The 15351-nt window shown below is 42.4% G+C and overlaps 1 protein-coding gene across 1 annotated transcript; it reads right to left on the bottom strand.

Annotated features, from left to right (window-relative positions):
- Nucleotides 1-969: 969 nt before the first annotated feature.
- LOC123101159 (uncharacterized) lies at nt 970-4338 on the bottom strand. Its single transcript, XM_044522743.1, has 3 exons — nt 4267-4338; nt 3962-4150; nt 970-3759 (listed from the first exon to the last, which is right to left on the bottom strand). The coding sequence occupies exons 1-3, from the start codon at nt 4336-4338 to the stop codon at nt 1096-1098; spliced, it is 2925 nt and encodes a 974-aa protein (XP_044378678.1). The 3' UTR covers nt 970-1095.
- Between the last annotated feature and the right edge of the window lie 11013 nt (nt 4339-15351).

The following is a 15351-nucleotide window of genomic DNA, read 5'->3' as shown; positions in this document are numbered from 1 at the left end:
ACATGACATGGGCTTTAGATTTGGCTCATTATCACACTGATGTCAAATTTGTCAATTTTGTATCTCAAGAAATGCTTAAAATTTTGATACGAAATTTTGTGGCATAATACATTGATGTTGTGTTAATGTGGTAGATTTTCTCAGATTTTTTTTAAATGCTCTATGGCATCCAGTGCACCGATAGCACCACAAGTGCGGGTGCACCGATACATTCCACAAGTGCGGGTGCACCGATACATTCCTACTGTCGTGTCACAGGAGAGCGGCGGCCGGAGGGAGCTTCGGCGAAAAGGGGCGGTGCCGGCTGGAGCGGGAACGGACACACATCTGCCCCTCCCGTGGTGACGGGTCCCGCGAGGGATGCCGTCGGTGAGCGAGGAGGATCCGCTGGTTGAAGGGAATCATTTCTTATTTATTTAATGTCTTCACCCATTGTATTTTCACCTATATAAACTGATAATGGTGGTGCCAATTGTCTGCATTTTTCGACATTAAAAAACAATGACGACAGCAGCAACCTCACTGCAATCTGTTGCAATGCACGGGCACTCTGGTGATTTATCATAAAAAAAACTATGGGTAATTTGTATGCTGTCAAGCTGGTGCTCGTACATCATCTCTAACAAGCTTCAGATCTGTTCTCTATTCAGAACCAGCACAAACTAAATACTCAATGCAGTTAACAAATAAACACTGGTATTTTGTAAGTGCACTGACAACTGAACACGGCAAACAACATACAGATATTGACAGAATATATTTCCAATACATGGCCGAATAAAATTTATCCTCATCCTCTTATTCATGCAGATAATAAACATTAGCAACACATTGATCATTATATTTTGAAAGCAAAATGATAATAATCCAAACTTATATAAGACATTTTCGATCACTGAAGTAGTAACCCAAAACTTCTTATAGAAGTTTACAGAGGGAGTTCTTCACAGTAAAAGGAACATCAGGCAGTCAATAAAAAGGTCTCATACTATTACATTATCAAACCTTGGGTGTTTCAGTTTGCCAAACATGCAGACACGATATTACACATAAATATTTTATATAAAAAGGTAGCGTGGGTGCTTTGAAAATGTCTCACCACAAGCAGTTTGCTTTGCGCACAAATGAATAACATGCCAGGCTCTCCTCATATAACATAGGAACAGAAGTAATCAATTTAGAGTCCATTCTATTCATCTCCGCCACTGACTCTTCTTTGGAGCATGTCAAACTATCCCCTGATGAAGTTGAAGGCATGTCAAGAAACTTAAGGTGTGCACTACTGGCAACTGGCACCTGATCAAGTGAATAGAGATTTTCAATTGTTTGCTCCACTGGATCATATAGACCTATTTTCCTAACAGTGTTGAGCAGGATCTTCCCATGATCGGGATCAACAGCTAATGGCACCACAACACATGTCTTGAGGGAATAGCCAGGAGATGCTTCTAGGTGAATTGTGTATGCTCTGTCCCATCGGTCATGCTCTAGCTTCCATACATCTAATTTTTCTGCAACTGGGTCTGCCAGAACAGCACATAACACTCCCTCAAGCTCAACAACAAATGCACGACAGCGGTTTCTGCTACTCCATCTTGCAAACCACGAAGGGCATGGGACGACATCGAAAGTACTTGCAGCAAGGTTGAAAGAGACAATGGCCCATTCGCAGCTCTGACCCAACCTTGGTTCATTCATCCAGTACAGCATTCCTTTAACATAGGCCGGTGGCATGTCATTCACAGGCAGAGGTGGTACTGAGTGCTCTTGGGCAGCATTCGCAGTGTTACACCAGTGTAACGTGCATGCCATGTCATACTGACGAGATTCAAAGTCCTTCCGGTGATAGAAGATTTCCACAATAACATGTTCACGAGTCAAACTGTTGAAAGTCAAGCCAACATTTTTATTGCCGACTGTAAAAGCATGCTCTTCTATTTTAGGCATTCTCGAGCGTAGGTGCAAATTTGGCCCCAGGTTAGAGAAGCCCCTATGGAAACCTGTACATGGATTGCAGAGATAGTCCTTCGTCTCGGTGCTTACCAAGTTCAGCCCATGGCAAGGCTTGGAGCAAACCACCTTTGTATCAAGCAATGTACTGTGACTAGGAGCTTCTTGGAGGCATTTATTCAATGGAGCAAAACTGAAGCCCAACCGTCCAGTGCTCTTGACCACAAGCATGACTTTAGGCTTTCTGTCTATGTTCTTATGCTGAAAATATGACTGAATGAAGTTTTTACTCTCAATCAATCTGAACCACTGCTTGCAGACAAATTTGGACTGTGTGGCTGATTTAGCTGGGAGGCGGAGTAGGATCTCTCTAGTCGCCTTAGCCAGGTCAGATGACAAGGCTATCTCTTCATCTGTTGTATGCACGGGAGCAAGGGTCTCTTGAATGAAACTGAATCTTGAACTAGGGCACCCATATTGTGGAGTTGAGTGTGTCTCCGTGATTGAAAGAATGGTTTCCAGAGCCTCAGACCTAGGATCATAGGTGTGAACCATTTTCTGATATTTGTTGAAAATCTTGTGCATGCTAGTAGTAATGATTATCTTCTTCCTTGACGACCTATAACTGCCAAAAGATCCAATAACTCTCAGAATTTGTGACTGACGCAAATCTCTTGCCAAGTGCCCTGACAAACTAATTCGATGATTCAGCAACCAGTCACCAGAGCTATAGTCCAGCAGTTTCCAGATCTCCAAAGTGTTGCTACCATGAGGCATTCTGTTGCGAACCAAACATAGTTGGTCATCCATCTCCAATAGTTGCTCTCCTGATGACCAATTCCTGGAGGTTGGCGGCGCTCCTGGTACCCAGAAGGGCGGTGACTGGAGACATGTGAAGGTCTCCTCTGCGACCGAAAAGGACACGATGGCAACACTTGGGGTTGTGATGAAAGAGGCAGGTGTCATCAACCAGTGGAGGCAACCATTGGCAAACACAGGAGATAATTTGTTGCATGACGCATTAATAACAGCGGCATGTACAAATTTATGCAAACTGGAGGGTACTCCTCTGGCAGCCGGCCTCCAGCGGCAATCCACATAGGAGCCTCTAGGCGTGTACACCTCGCACCTCACCGGGTCCAAGTCCTTCGGATTCAACATCCCATTGATCAACCTCACCACCTTGTGCTCGTCTGTGCGAGCATCAAACCCCAGCCCAGCACTGGAGTCGCATGCTACGTCAGTAGAAGGCAGAAGACGCGTGGCTGCCCGTGTGGCCGCATTGCAGATGTAGTAGGCTGTGTCGAGAGCATCGTAGAGAAGGGTGAGGCCATTGCACGGCGCGGGCGTCACTACCTCCACATAGTTGCCGCGGGCACCGTCGATGGTGAACAGTAGGTCCCCGTGATCTCTGGGGCGGCCCCATGATGATGATGGTGAGAAGGAGCACGAGTAGACCGCGGTGGAGTCGAATGTGGCGGTCGGCGAGATGTATAGCAGCTTGGGTGGTGGTGCCCGCCGCTTTGCAGCCTTGGCTGCTGCCATGTGGAGACGGCGGAATTCATCCGAGGACAGCAGCGCAGCCCAGGAGCGGCACACTGCCTTGAAGCGGAAGACGGATTTGACTGGGAGCCACTGCAGAACCTCTATAATCATCTCGTACGGAAGCGATGCCCCGCAATCATCTCTTGCGGTGGCCATGTGTTCCCTCATCCTCCTCCTCCTCCTGCTCTCACTGACCTCCCTCGGCATGATATCCTCCCCCCTGCTCCTACGCAACTTCAGCGCCCAATCGAGGTCTGAGATGCCCTAGAAAAAAAAAATCGAGGTCTGAGATGCAATCAACACATGGGGAAAATCACAGCAAGAAAACCACTGCTATCAGTATTATCTATCTCATTCAACTGATGGAATCAAACAGCTCGGATCTAGTCTAGGGTGAAACTACTGGGGCGGAAGGGGATCTGGTCTTTAGTCGACCAACAAAGAAGATGAAAAGATAGGCCCTTACCGATGGGAAGGCGGGGTCGAATCGTCCTGCGGGCTCAGAGTTCCTCCAGCCGGAGGCTTGGCGTCCCCTCGGCGGCGGCGCGGCGCGGGGCGGCGAGTCGCAGGAAAAGACTCGTTTTTTCCCAACCGGGGAAGAAACAGTGCTCGGAGAGCGAGTGTGAATATTTATGAGTAAAATGCAAGCGCGGTCCTAATTCTTTCTCAAAAATGTTGACTGGGTCCTAATTCTTTCAAAATGCACATCTGGGTTCTAAATCTTTCTAAGTTGTTCACCCGAGGTCCTAATTTTGACTGTCCGCCGCTGACCAGCTCGCGTGGCGCTTTGACTGCTGCCACGTCGACTCGAGGGCCCACGCGGGATAACGACCAGCCGTGCATTTTTTCGAAAGAGCCCCCCAACCCTAATCTCTCCACAGCCGTAGTCCTTTCCTCTCCTCTTCCCCACCTCTCTCTGCTCTGGCGAAACAGGGGAGATCGACGGCGGCGGTCCGGTGAGAAGAGGCAGGCGGCCATCGTAGGCGCTTGTCCGGCGGCGGCGCCGCTAGGATGGCGCCCGTGCATCGGCGACCTAGAGATCCTCCTCCACGATACGGTCAGTGTGTTGCCCATAACCCTAACCCTCGATCCTCTTTTTCCGTGGATTTCGATTTAGCTCGAATCGATGGTAGTATTTGACTGAATCCCTCGATACCTAGGAGCACAAGAGGAGGTTTTTACCGTAGAAATCAACTATGGTGGATTTTTCTGCGGATTTGGCCGATCGAAGACGTATGTCGATGGTAAAGTTGCTCTGTTCGATGGTTGCGAAGTAGATACATGGTCTCCTCTCTGGCTCACTGATTTTATGCAGCAACTGGGATATAGTGACCAATCTAAGCATGTTATTTACTGGTTACTGCCTGGAAAGAATTTAGCCGACGGACTGCGGATTGTGGACTGTGACACTGACACTTTGCACATGACAGCAGTTGTTCCAAAATTCCAGTTGTTTCAGTTGTTTGTTGATCACAAAGATATGGCCTTTGACAATGTAATGGATGATATTCATGTTAGTGGTACACCTGAGCTACCTCTTGTACTAAGCCCTAAATCTCATGGGTTTAGCAGTGGAATAAGAGGAAGTCCCAGGTTTAAGGTGAAAGCTCACAAAGGCAGACTGAACCAATGTCATGCAGGCAGCAGCAATGAAGGGAGTAGCAGTGTTCCACCAGTGGGACTAAATGTTGGACATGAGCTTAGAAGAAGCAGGAGGAAACTTGTGGTAGAAGAAGAAATCCCCAATGAAAATGACAGTGACAGTGATAGTGATGACAGTGAATGGGATTCAGACTGGGTAGACTCTGACAATGAAGTAGGCAAAGATGATGATGATCTATATGAAGAATGGGTTGATGAAAAATTTGAGAAAAAAAAAAGAAGAAATCTGAATGGGAGCAGGACAGTGACTATGATACAGATGAACTGCAGGAGCTACAAGGTTCAGAGCTTGAAGATAGTGATTCAGCAGAGGAAGTGGAAGTAGTAGATGCACAAGGAAGGAAAAAAATGAAAAAGAAAGTGAAGCTGAAAAGGTGGAGGCCTGAGAACATGAAAGAAGTCAATTTTCACATAGGCATGGTGTTCTTGTCTGTCATTGAACTAAGAGCAGCAATTCAGGAGTACATTGTGAAGCAAAGAGTGCAAATTCATTACATAAAGAATGATAAGCAGAGGATAAGGGCAGGTTGTGTTGGAGATTGTCCCTGGTTCTTATTTGCTGCACCTGACAGCAGGACCAAAGCATGGGTTGTGAAGAAGTATGTGGGTGAGCATACATGTGAAAGAGAGTGGGCACTCAAGCAATTTACAGCAAGATATTTGGCTGGCAAGTATGTGGAAACATTTAGAGCAGATGAGAAGATGACACTGCAAAACTTTGGCAGACTTGTTCAATTGGACTACAACATGCAACCTACTAGAAGTAAGCTAGCTAGAGCAAGGAGGATTGCACTAAAGATAATTCATGGAGATGAACTTGAGCAGTATAATTTACTGTGGGACTTTGCAGCTGAAATCAGAAGATCAAATCCTGGCAGTACCATGCTTGTGCATGCAAACAATGGAAAGTTTGATAACTGCTACATGTCCTTAGATGCATGCAAAAGGGGTTTTCTGCTAGCTTGTAGGCCCATTATATGCATTCATGGGTGTCACATTAAGAACAAGTATGGTGGAGTGATGCTGACAGCTGTTGGAGTTGATCCTAACGATTGTGTCTTTCCCATTGCAATTGCCATAGTAGAAGTGGAAGATACTGTCACATGGAAGTGGTTTTTGAACACATTGAAGGAGGATCTGAACATACAAAACACAACACCATGGACATTGATGAGTGATAGGCAGAAGGTAGTAGGAACATTGTAGCATTTCATACTGTAGCATTTCATATTATCATACTGTAGCATTTCATTTGTTTGTTCTACAATGTATGTAGGGCTTGATCAATGCTGTCAATGCAATGTTTCCTGATGCACAACATAGATTTTGTGTGAGGCATCTGCATCAAAACTTTGCAAAAAACTGGAAAGGTGATGTATTCAAGAATAAATTGTGGTTGTGCTTCAGGTTGTGCTTCCAGAAACACAACAAAGAACTAAACTACCAGTCAAGAGAAGGCCCAGTTGGAAGGTGCATTTCCCTTAAATGTTTCCCTTAAATGCCGTTGAAAACTAAAATTGCAATAGTCAACAACATTTCTTATTTTTTTTGCAGAAAAAGGCATGTCCACAAGTGGGCAGAAGTACATCTAATATGATATCTTCTTCTATGAATTATGATCTTGCTTCATCTACTATGATTGAGATTTTACAGGACCAAGTGAGAGCTTTTTATTTAAATGCAATGTTAATAAATGCAATGCCATCTGTACTTCCAGAAATTCACCTACATTACTAAATACATGTTTGGTTGGTTTGTAGGCTATAGCTACTCAACAATCTCAAACAGCAGTGCCAGCTCCTCTACCAGAAAGCCAGTTCATTGCAAACTGCAGAGATGCCCTGCCAGCTCCAAGAAGCCACACTACTGCTACACTAGGTTTGAAGAGAAGGAAGAAAGTGAAAAAAACTAAGGAGAACAAAGCCCCAACAACTCAGAAGTGAAGAGCTACAAAGATGTTATGGAAAGAAGCAGTGTAGGATGTTTTTCTTTTGCTTAGGAAACAAGGTGGTTTGTAATGAAACCTCATGCTAAGATGTGGCTTTGGGTTTCACACAAACCATGGAAATGTAATACTTTTGTTGCACAACTTCAAGACCTTGTAATGTTGGGTCCATCTATCTATCTTTCAGACTGCTTTGAAGTTCAGTTAGTAAAAGAATGGCCTTGCATATTACTGTTTATTTGTGTTGTCAATGCTAGTAAAAAATGGTGCCAAAGTACAGAAAAACAACCAAAATGCTGCCAAATTTTAGTTCAATTTCATTGCAACAGTAAATCATCAACATCTGGATACACCAACAAGCATTGATCACTGGATACATCATACTAACACATCACTTCTTAAATCCTACATACACCACAACTACAATCAGTACAACAAGTGCACTGAGAATACTCCTACAGAGAAAAATGAGCTCATTCATCTTCTGCATTGCTTCTGCATATGCCACAGTCTCGACAGTGCTATGCATTGCTCCTGCACAAGCATCTTGCACCTCTGTTTCTTCACTTGCAATGACACCAGCCGAATCTAAACTATCCACGGCTGACATACCCAGCTCTCACCAAAAAATCAAAATAGTTGTCCGGTCCATCTTCCCAATAGTAATGTTGGCAAGGATTTGGTTGAATCTGATAGAAATTGAGCAAAAAAAATTCAGTCAAAAAGAAACACAGAAACATCAAATCGATTGGGCACTTGTAAAAGATCTTACATGGTGATTGGGGCACTTGTAGAAAATCCTGCCAGGATTTGCCTTCGATTTTGACACAAGACGAATTGTAGATCGAATGCGACAGCTAGGGCATGGTACCAACGGCAGCATACCCGCGGCAGCCGGCGATGAGATGGGCGGCGAGAAAAGGGCTAACGCCGGAGGTGGAGCAGGCGCTTGGGCAGCCTTCTTCCCGCGGTGCTTCACGGCAGACGAGCTAGCGGCGGCGGACATGGCGGCGACGGCGCGGCGCCAGAGAGAGGGAGAGAGCAAGCAGAAGACCTAGGGACCGGGGAATGAAGAGAGGACAAACTCCAGGGGCCAAACTGCTTAAATTACCAACCTCCAACCGCGGGAACTATCCCGCGTGGGCCCTCGAGTCGACGTGGCAGCGGTCAAAGCGCCACGCGAGCTGGTCAGCGGCGGACAGTCGAAATTAGGACCTCGGGTGAACAACTTAGAAAGATTTAGGACCCAGATGTGCATTTTGAAAGAATTAGGACCCAGTCGACACTTTTGGGAAAGAATTAGGACCGCGCTTGCATTTTACTCAATATTTATTTGTCGATACTCTCCGAATTGTGTTCCCTTACGCTAACGAAACCGCCAAGGCCTGTTGCACCTTATGGGCCGGCCTACTTCTCCTACTTCTGCCCTTCTCCAGTTAAAAAAGAGAGGAATAAATATGTTTCCATCATCAGTTAATTCTTTCTTTTCTGCATTTTTTCTTTTCTCGTTATTCTCTTTTTATATTTTTGTAATTTTTTTTATTTTCCCCATTTCTTTTACAAAATTAGGTTCCTGACAAAATTAAATATTCATGTTTTAGTAAAGTTCAGAAAAATCTTCCTACAAAGCTACTTCGATTCCATTTGTGCATAAAGAAGATTACCAACAAAAGAAATAATCAAGGCAAGATACCATTGGAATGCTCATGGAACGTTGAAAAACAATAGAAGACCAAAGCCACCCATAGTTGGTTGGCTCCGCCGGCCAACATCGTCGCTCTCTCTGTCAAACGATACATTTCTGGAAGCTTATGGCTCGGCAACGACTGGAATGGTGCTTCCGAAGCATAATGTCTCAATGATTTTTCATAGCGTACCCGTATCTATTCAATTGCAACGAAGCTATCAAAGCAGAGATACATGTGATAATGATTGGTGTGCCGCAAGCCATACAACATTTTGACGGGCCTATAATCCTGCAGCCGGAATCGACGACGGCCCTATCCACTCTTTTCGGTAATAGCTTGGATCATTCCGCTTATGGACAATATGAGATTAATTAAGTCTTTGATAGTTGATCAAGAGTTTATTTCTCAAAGAAATAATAGAGATCAAAACAGGGTTGCAGATTGCCTATAAAGGTGTAGTTGTACTGAATGTGCCACGTTGTGTGGTTGCATGGAGGACCCCATGTATAGAGGAAATCTCGCCTCTGGATTGTAACCCTATTCTTGCAGAATAGAACTCCTACTGAACCGTAAAACAAGCATTGGCAAATACTATTTTACCCATTGTGCATCAAATAGTTAGTCTTTCGCATAGAAAAAAAATGAAGAGAGCGCTCAAATGAGCTAAGTTACATATTAAACATCCGGGTTTTCCAAACCGTTTATGTACAGTTTTTTTACTCATTTTGCGTATCTTCTACGAGGTTCCGGTCCATTTTTATTTATTTCTTTATGTCCTTTTAAAGATACTTTATTATTCTATTTTGTGTTCAACTTTTGTAAAGAAAATATCATTTTTCCAAAGAAAACTACTACCTCTGTAACTAAATCTAAGATGTTTTGGAAGCAGAATTTGAATGCAAAAATGTCTTATATTTAGTTGTGGAGGTGGTATTTTAAAAATATACGAGAAACCTTTTGTGTTTAAAAACGTTAAGAAAAATATAGTTTTTAAAAAATGTTCATAATTGTTAAAAAATGTATCAATTTTTTTCCTGTTTTTATGTAGTACTCCCTTCGTCCCATAATGTAGGACATTTTTGCAAGCTATATTAGCTTGCAAAAACGAAAAATGTCTTACATTATGGGACGGAGTAGTACAAATTTGGAAGAAACATATTTTTCTGTTGTTCCTGCCAATTTACTTTATCAGTATTATCATCCTTCTTGAACTGTTTGAAGCCGAACTGGAAACATAAGCATATAAATAGTCTTGGGCCAGAGACCTACAAAGCCCACCGGCAGGGGTCTGGCTAAACCTTGACAGTTTGACACTACAAGTGTCACATAGGAGGTATCCTCCCTATAGCGTTGGATGGGATAGTCCACGAGACCTATGAGCCAGTTTGGATCGCGTCCACGCCGCTAGACGCTTGGCCTGGAACTCTCCTGGGAACTGCCTGACACTTGTTTGGTTGGTGTCCAGGGAAATAAAACATTTGCCTGGCCTGGCAGCCGGTAGCAGGGTGATTAGCCTGTTCGGCTCAAAAAATAAAAGAAAAGAAAACATTTGATCCAGGCAACATGCTTAGCCTGGCCCCAGGCGTCCCAGTGCTTGCGCCTGGCTCTAATAATGAGTGATGGGCAGTATGGCCCACTGTGTAAACAGCCTTTAAAATACTAGATGACAGGATAGCAACCCGGGAACAAACCAAACAGACCTTGCCCAGGCACACCTGGCCAGACAGAAAAGGCCCATCATCTCAGGCTCCATCCAGGCAATGCTTTTTGCCAGGCACAATCTCCAGGTCTCCAACCAAACTGACCCTATGTTTCGCGTATTGCTAGACGTACACTTGTCTTGCCAGGCACTTCCAGGAGCAATTTTGGGTAACTTCTATGTACCAGTGCGGATTGGTTTTAAAAGCTTTCGCGTGATTTTTTTCTTTCTGTTCTTCTGTATGTTTTCTCTACTGTTATTTATTTATTTTTGAGTTCTTTTCAACTGTTTGTTTTTCTCTTCATTCTTCAAATATACGCTGAATTACTTTTGCTTACAAGTTGAACATTTTTCCGATACATGTTAAACATTTATCCGACATACATATTGAACGTTTGTGATATCTACATCGAACATATTTTCGTACACAATGAATATTTTTAAATACATGTTGAAATTTTAAAAAATGCCATGAATATTTTTGTAAAGTGTGCAGACATTTCTTGTGTTTATGAATATTTACTCAAATGCAGAAACCTTTTTATACGTTATGTAATTTTTTTCAAAAACCATGTGGAATTTTTTTAACATTTCATGCATATTTCTTCAAAAGTCGTGAAGCATATTTGGAATGAATGCACATTTTTCAATGTCATGATTTTTTAATGGCACGGACATTTTTTAGAATCTACAGGAACAAAAATTTAAATGTTCACGAATTTTGCGAAAAATCTCATTAACATCCTTTTTTCAATGTGTGAACATTATTCATATTTCATGAACATTCTTTTGAATGGTACGAACATTTTCTGAAAATCACGTGAATAATTCTGTTATACTACATGTACTTTTTAAAATTACAAGATGAAAGTTTTTCACAATGTAAGTAAAAAATGTCCCATTTCATAAATATAAATAAAAGCAAGTAAAAAAAACAAAAAGTAACCCTGCAGAAGAGAACATACGTTATAGACATGAGCTAGCGAGTGGGAGGGTGCTTCTCCTGCTTTGGCAGGCTAATTTAGGGCGTTCCTTTTGGTCAAATTGTTCTTTCATCCCACTAAAGGTGAGATAGTTATAAAAAGAACTAAAGGTGAGATAAAGACACAACTACAGTACTTATTGTACCAAACTTGAACCTTCGCGCTTATCTTCTCATAACGGGACGGCTCATGTACAACTCAAAACTGTGGATTTTCCGATTTTAGGAACATCCTAAAAGGTTCTTTCGTCCGGGACCTCCTATATGTTGCATTCTGCGACATATGCCGACCAAACGCACAGGGGGGGGGGGGGGGCTCCTCCCTGGGCTGGCCCAACAGTGAGTGCTTGTGGCTCAAGCGGTTACTCGGACTCGAACAAAGGACGTCCCGTAGTCGTTCATGTGTTGCTAGCCACTAGACCGAATCAGCTTTGGTGACACACTCACTAGTAGTACTGACTTTTAAGAACAATCAACCCGAACGACGTGTTGTACCAAATAAAAACGATATTGCAGCGACCGGCCCGGGCATGGTAGTGAATAGTACGTGGATACTGTAGTTAATGCTTTTTTAAGAACTTTTTCGAAAACATGAATATTATTTATATTGTGAAATGGGTTTCTGAAAGACACGAACATTTTTCAAATTCGAAATGTTTTCCAAATATTTGAATGTTTTTTTATAAAATGCAAAGATTCTTTAAAAAATGTTAGCCTTTTTTTTTGCAAAATACATATTTTTCTGAATTTTACGAACACTTTTTGAGAACACAAATATTTTTGGAAAATTGCGAGCATTTTTTAAAGTGACATACTATTTTTCAAATTTATGAACATTTGTTAAATTTACGAAGCTTTTCCAAACTTTACGAATATTTTTTCTAAACAAAACATTTATGCAAAATTGCTAACATTATTTTTCAAAAGCACGGACATTTTAAAAAAAGACATACTTTTTTGAAGTTTAAAACATTTTCCTGAAAACATGAACAATTTTTAAAATATATGAATTTTTTAAAACAATAACATTATTTTAAATTTGCAAACATTTACACAAATTTGCTATTGTGGAAACACAAACATTTTCCAATTTTTGATCATTTATAAAAAAATATGAACACTATTTGAAAAGTAGAACATTTCTTTCAAATTCGTGAACAATTTTCAATTGTGATTTATCTAATTTGCATTTTTGTGAAAATTAAATGATGAATCCAGAAGAAAAATGAAACAAAATGAAATGAAAATGAAATATTGAAAAGAAAATAAATAGAAATAGAAAAAAATAAAGAACCAGAAACCAAAAGAAAAGCCTGTTCAGGAACCTTCTGTAAGGTTCATGACCGGTTTTGGGAACCTTTCAGAAGATTCCCAAAACCGGAATGCTCGTATGTAAAATTAAAGGGCCGGCTCATTAATGAGCGATGGGGTGGTTCGCCTGTGCGCTGTGTCGACAGTTTGACGCAGCGAGCAGCAAATAGGGAATTCCCTTTCACCCATGTATCTTCTTTCTTTCCCTTTTCTGCTAGTTTACATATTTTATATTTCCCCTTTTTATTTTCCTGTAATTTTTTATTCTCTTCCCCGTTTATTTTTTGAAAATTCGTTAAATTCTTTTAAAATTGATGAATTAAAATTTGATCTTTTTAAATTTATGAAAATTTTAAAATTCGTGAATGTTTAAACACGTGAAGATTTTCTAATTATTGAAGGATTTTTTAATTATTGAACCTTTGAAAATTCATAAAAAAAGTTATTCGTGAATATTTTTTGAAAAAAATGGGATTTTATTTAATTTCTTAAACTTTTTTTTGAATTCAAGGTTTAAATGAAGATCGAATGTGCTGTTAGTTTTTCCTTTATAGAGTCTAACCAGCCTTATCCCGTGCTAGCATGCTACATCCTTATAAATTAAAAAAAAGATTTTATTTACTTTCCTGAACGTTTTTTTGAATTCAAGGTTTAAATAAAGATCGAATGTACTGTTGGTTTTTCCTTTATAAAGTCTAACCAGCCTTTTCTCCCATCCCATGCTAACATGCTACATCCTTATAAATTAAAAATTAGATTTTATTTAATTTCCTGAACTTTTTTTTGAATTCAAGGTTTAAATAAAGATCGAATATACTACTGGTTTTTCCTTTAGAAAGTCTGACCAGCCTTTTTCCCATCCCATGCTAACATGCTACATCCTTATAGGAATGTGTGGTGCAAAGAAATCATCGAACTCTTGATGAGAAGAATGGCCAATTAGGTCCAGAGTCGCAGAAACTTGGACGCATGCCCCAACAGCAAGAAAGTGATGCCTAGAAGCAATGTGGCCGTGAGGAAATGTCCGGGACATCTGCCGCATGAGACGCAAATCTAAATCATGTGTTGTGCGCCCACAGGCTAGTCATATCCTCTCTTTTGTTTCTCCCGTTAAACACATGATGCGGTAACTGACTGTCGAGAGGTCTCAAGCCGAAAACTGACTGTCATGATAAGGCAAGAGCTAGTCGTTGTTTGAGAGGTCTCAAGTCCTTAAAGACTTTTTCCGCTTCGGGTGAGGAGTCGGCCTTGCCCGACTTAGGTGTATATAGCGCCGGCAAATTCGGCCTTCCGAATACTAGGGGCTTCGCCAAAATTTAAAATTGTAGACTTCTATGGCTAAGTGAGAGTGATAAAGCCTTATAGTCCGATTGCTTGGTTCGTTGTGCTGAACACCTCGCTCGAAGGACCCAAAATCGGGATAAAGAGTGCTCAGGTTTATCCCGAACACCCCAATACTAGTTACATGGGGGCAGAAGCCGACGACTGGCCAACTCTCAGATTTTATAAACGGCCGCATAGAAGGTAATATTTTAAATTCAAAAAGCGTTGCATAGAGCAAATGAACTCGTTTCACATTACATGATCACATGAGCATGTTCATTCAAAAATTACATTTTCTAGCACATTCATCCGCCACAAGGCAGGAACCCTTCAGGACACTGTCATAATACATTTTGGGGCAGCGATGCTCCTTGCCCTCTGGCGGCTCCTCCTTCACCAGCTTTACAGCGTCCAACTTCGGCCAGTGCACCTTCGCCCGGGCAAAAGCCCTGCGCGCACCCTCGATGCAGACGGACCGCTTATGACTTCAAGCCGTGGGCAGGCATCCACAAGCCGCCTCACCAGACCGAAGTAGCTGCTCGACACGGGATCGCCAGGCCTCATCCGGACTATAAGACCCTTCATGGCCTATTCGGCCACCCTGTGAAGCTCAACCAGTTGCTTCAGCTGGTCGGTCAAGGGCATTGGGTGTTCGGTCCTAGTATACTGAGACCAGAACAACTTTTCCGTAGAGCTCCCATTCTCAGCTCGGTAAAACTCCGCGGCATCAAGCACACTCCGGGGAAGATCTGCGAATGCTCCTGGAGAGCTCCGAACTCGGGTAAGTAAAAGCAAAGTTTCCTTCACATGCTTGCTTTGCATAATGAATGCCTTACCCGCTGCTATCTTCTTCACCGCATCAATCTCCTGGAGGGCCTTTTGGGCTTTAGCCTTGGCGCTCTGTGCGCTTTCGAGCGCCTTTGCAAGCTCGGACTCTCGCGTCTTAGAGTCAAGCTCCAAGGACTCGTGCTTTTTGGCGAGAGCCTCGAGCTCTTGCTGCAGCTCGCCTACCTGGGCTTCTTGCTTTTCCCGCTCAATGCGCTCCTTGGCCGCTTTGTCTTCGGCCTCGGACAGCGCCTTCTTCAGGGTCGCCACCTCGGTCCTGGCCCCCTGGCAAATTCATGATGATCCTATTATTTTACAACCCAATTTCTTTTTAATATATAGACAAGGTATTGCTTACCTTTGCTCTCCTCGAGCTGCCTCTTTGTAAGGCTGAGCTCATCCTCGGACCGCTCAAGGTCCT

The sequence above is a fragment of the Triticum aestivum genome, chromosome 5A (assembly GCF_018294505.1).
Source record: "Triticum aestivum cultivar Chinese Spring chromosome 5A, IWGSC CS RefSeq v2.1, whole genome shotgun sequence".
Lineage (NCBI taxonomy): Eukaryota > Viridiplantae > Streptophyta > Magnoliopsida > Poales > Poaceae > Triticum > Triticum aestivum.
The sequence above is the reverse complement of the archived record's forward strand: the minus strand, read 5'-3'. Positions and strand labels throughout refer to the sequence as shown.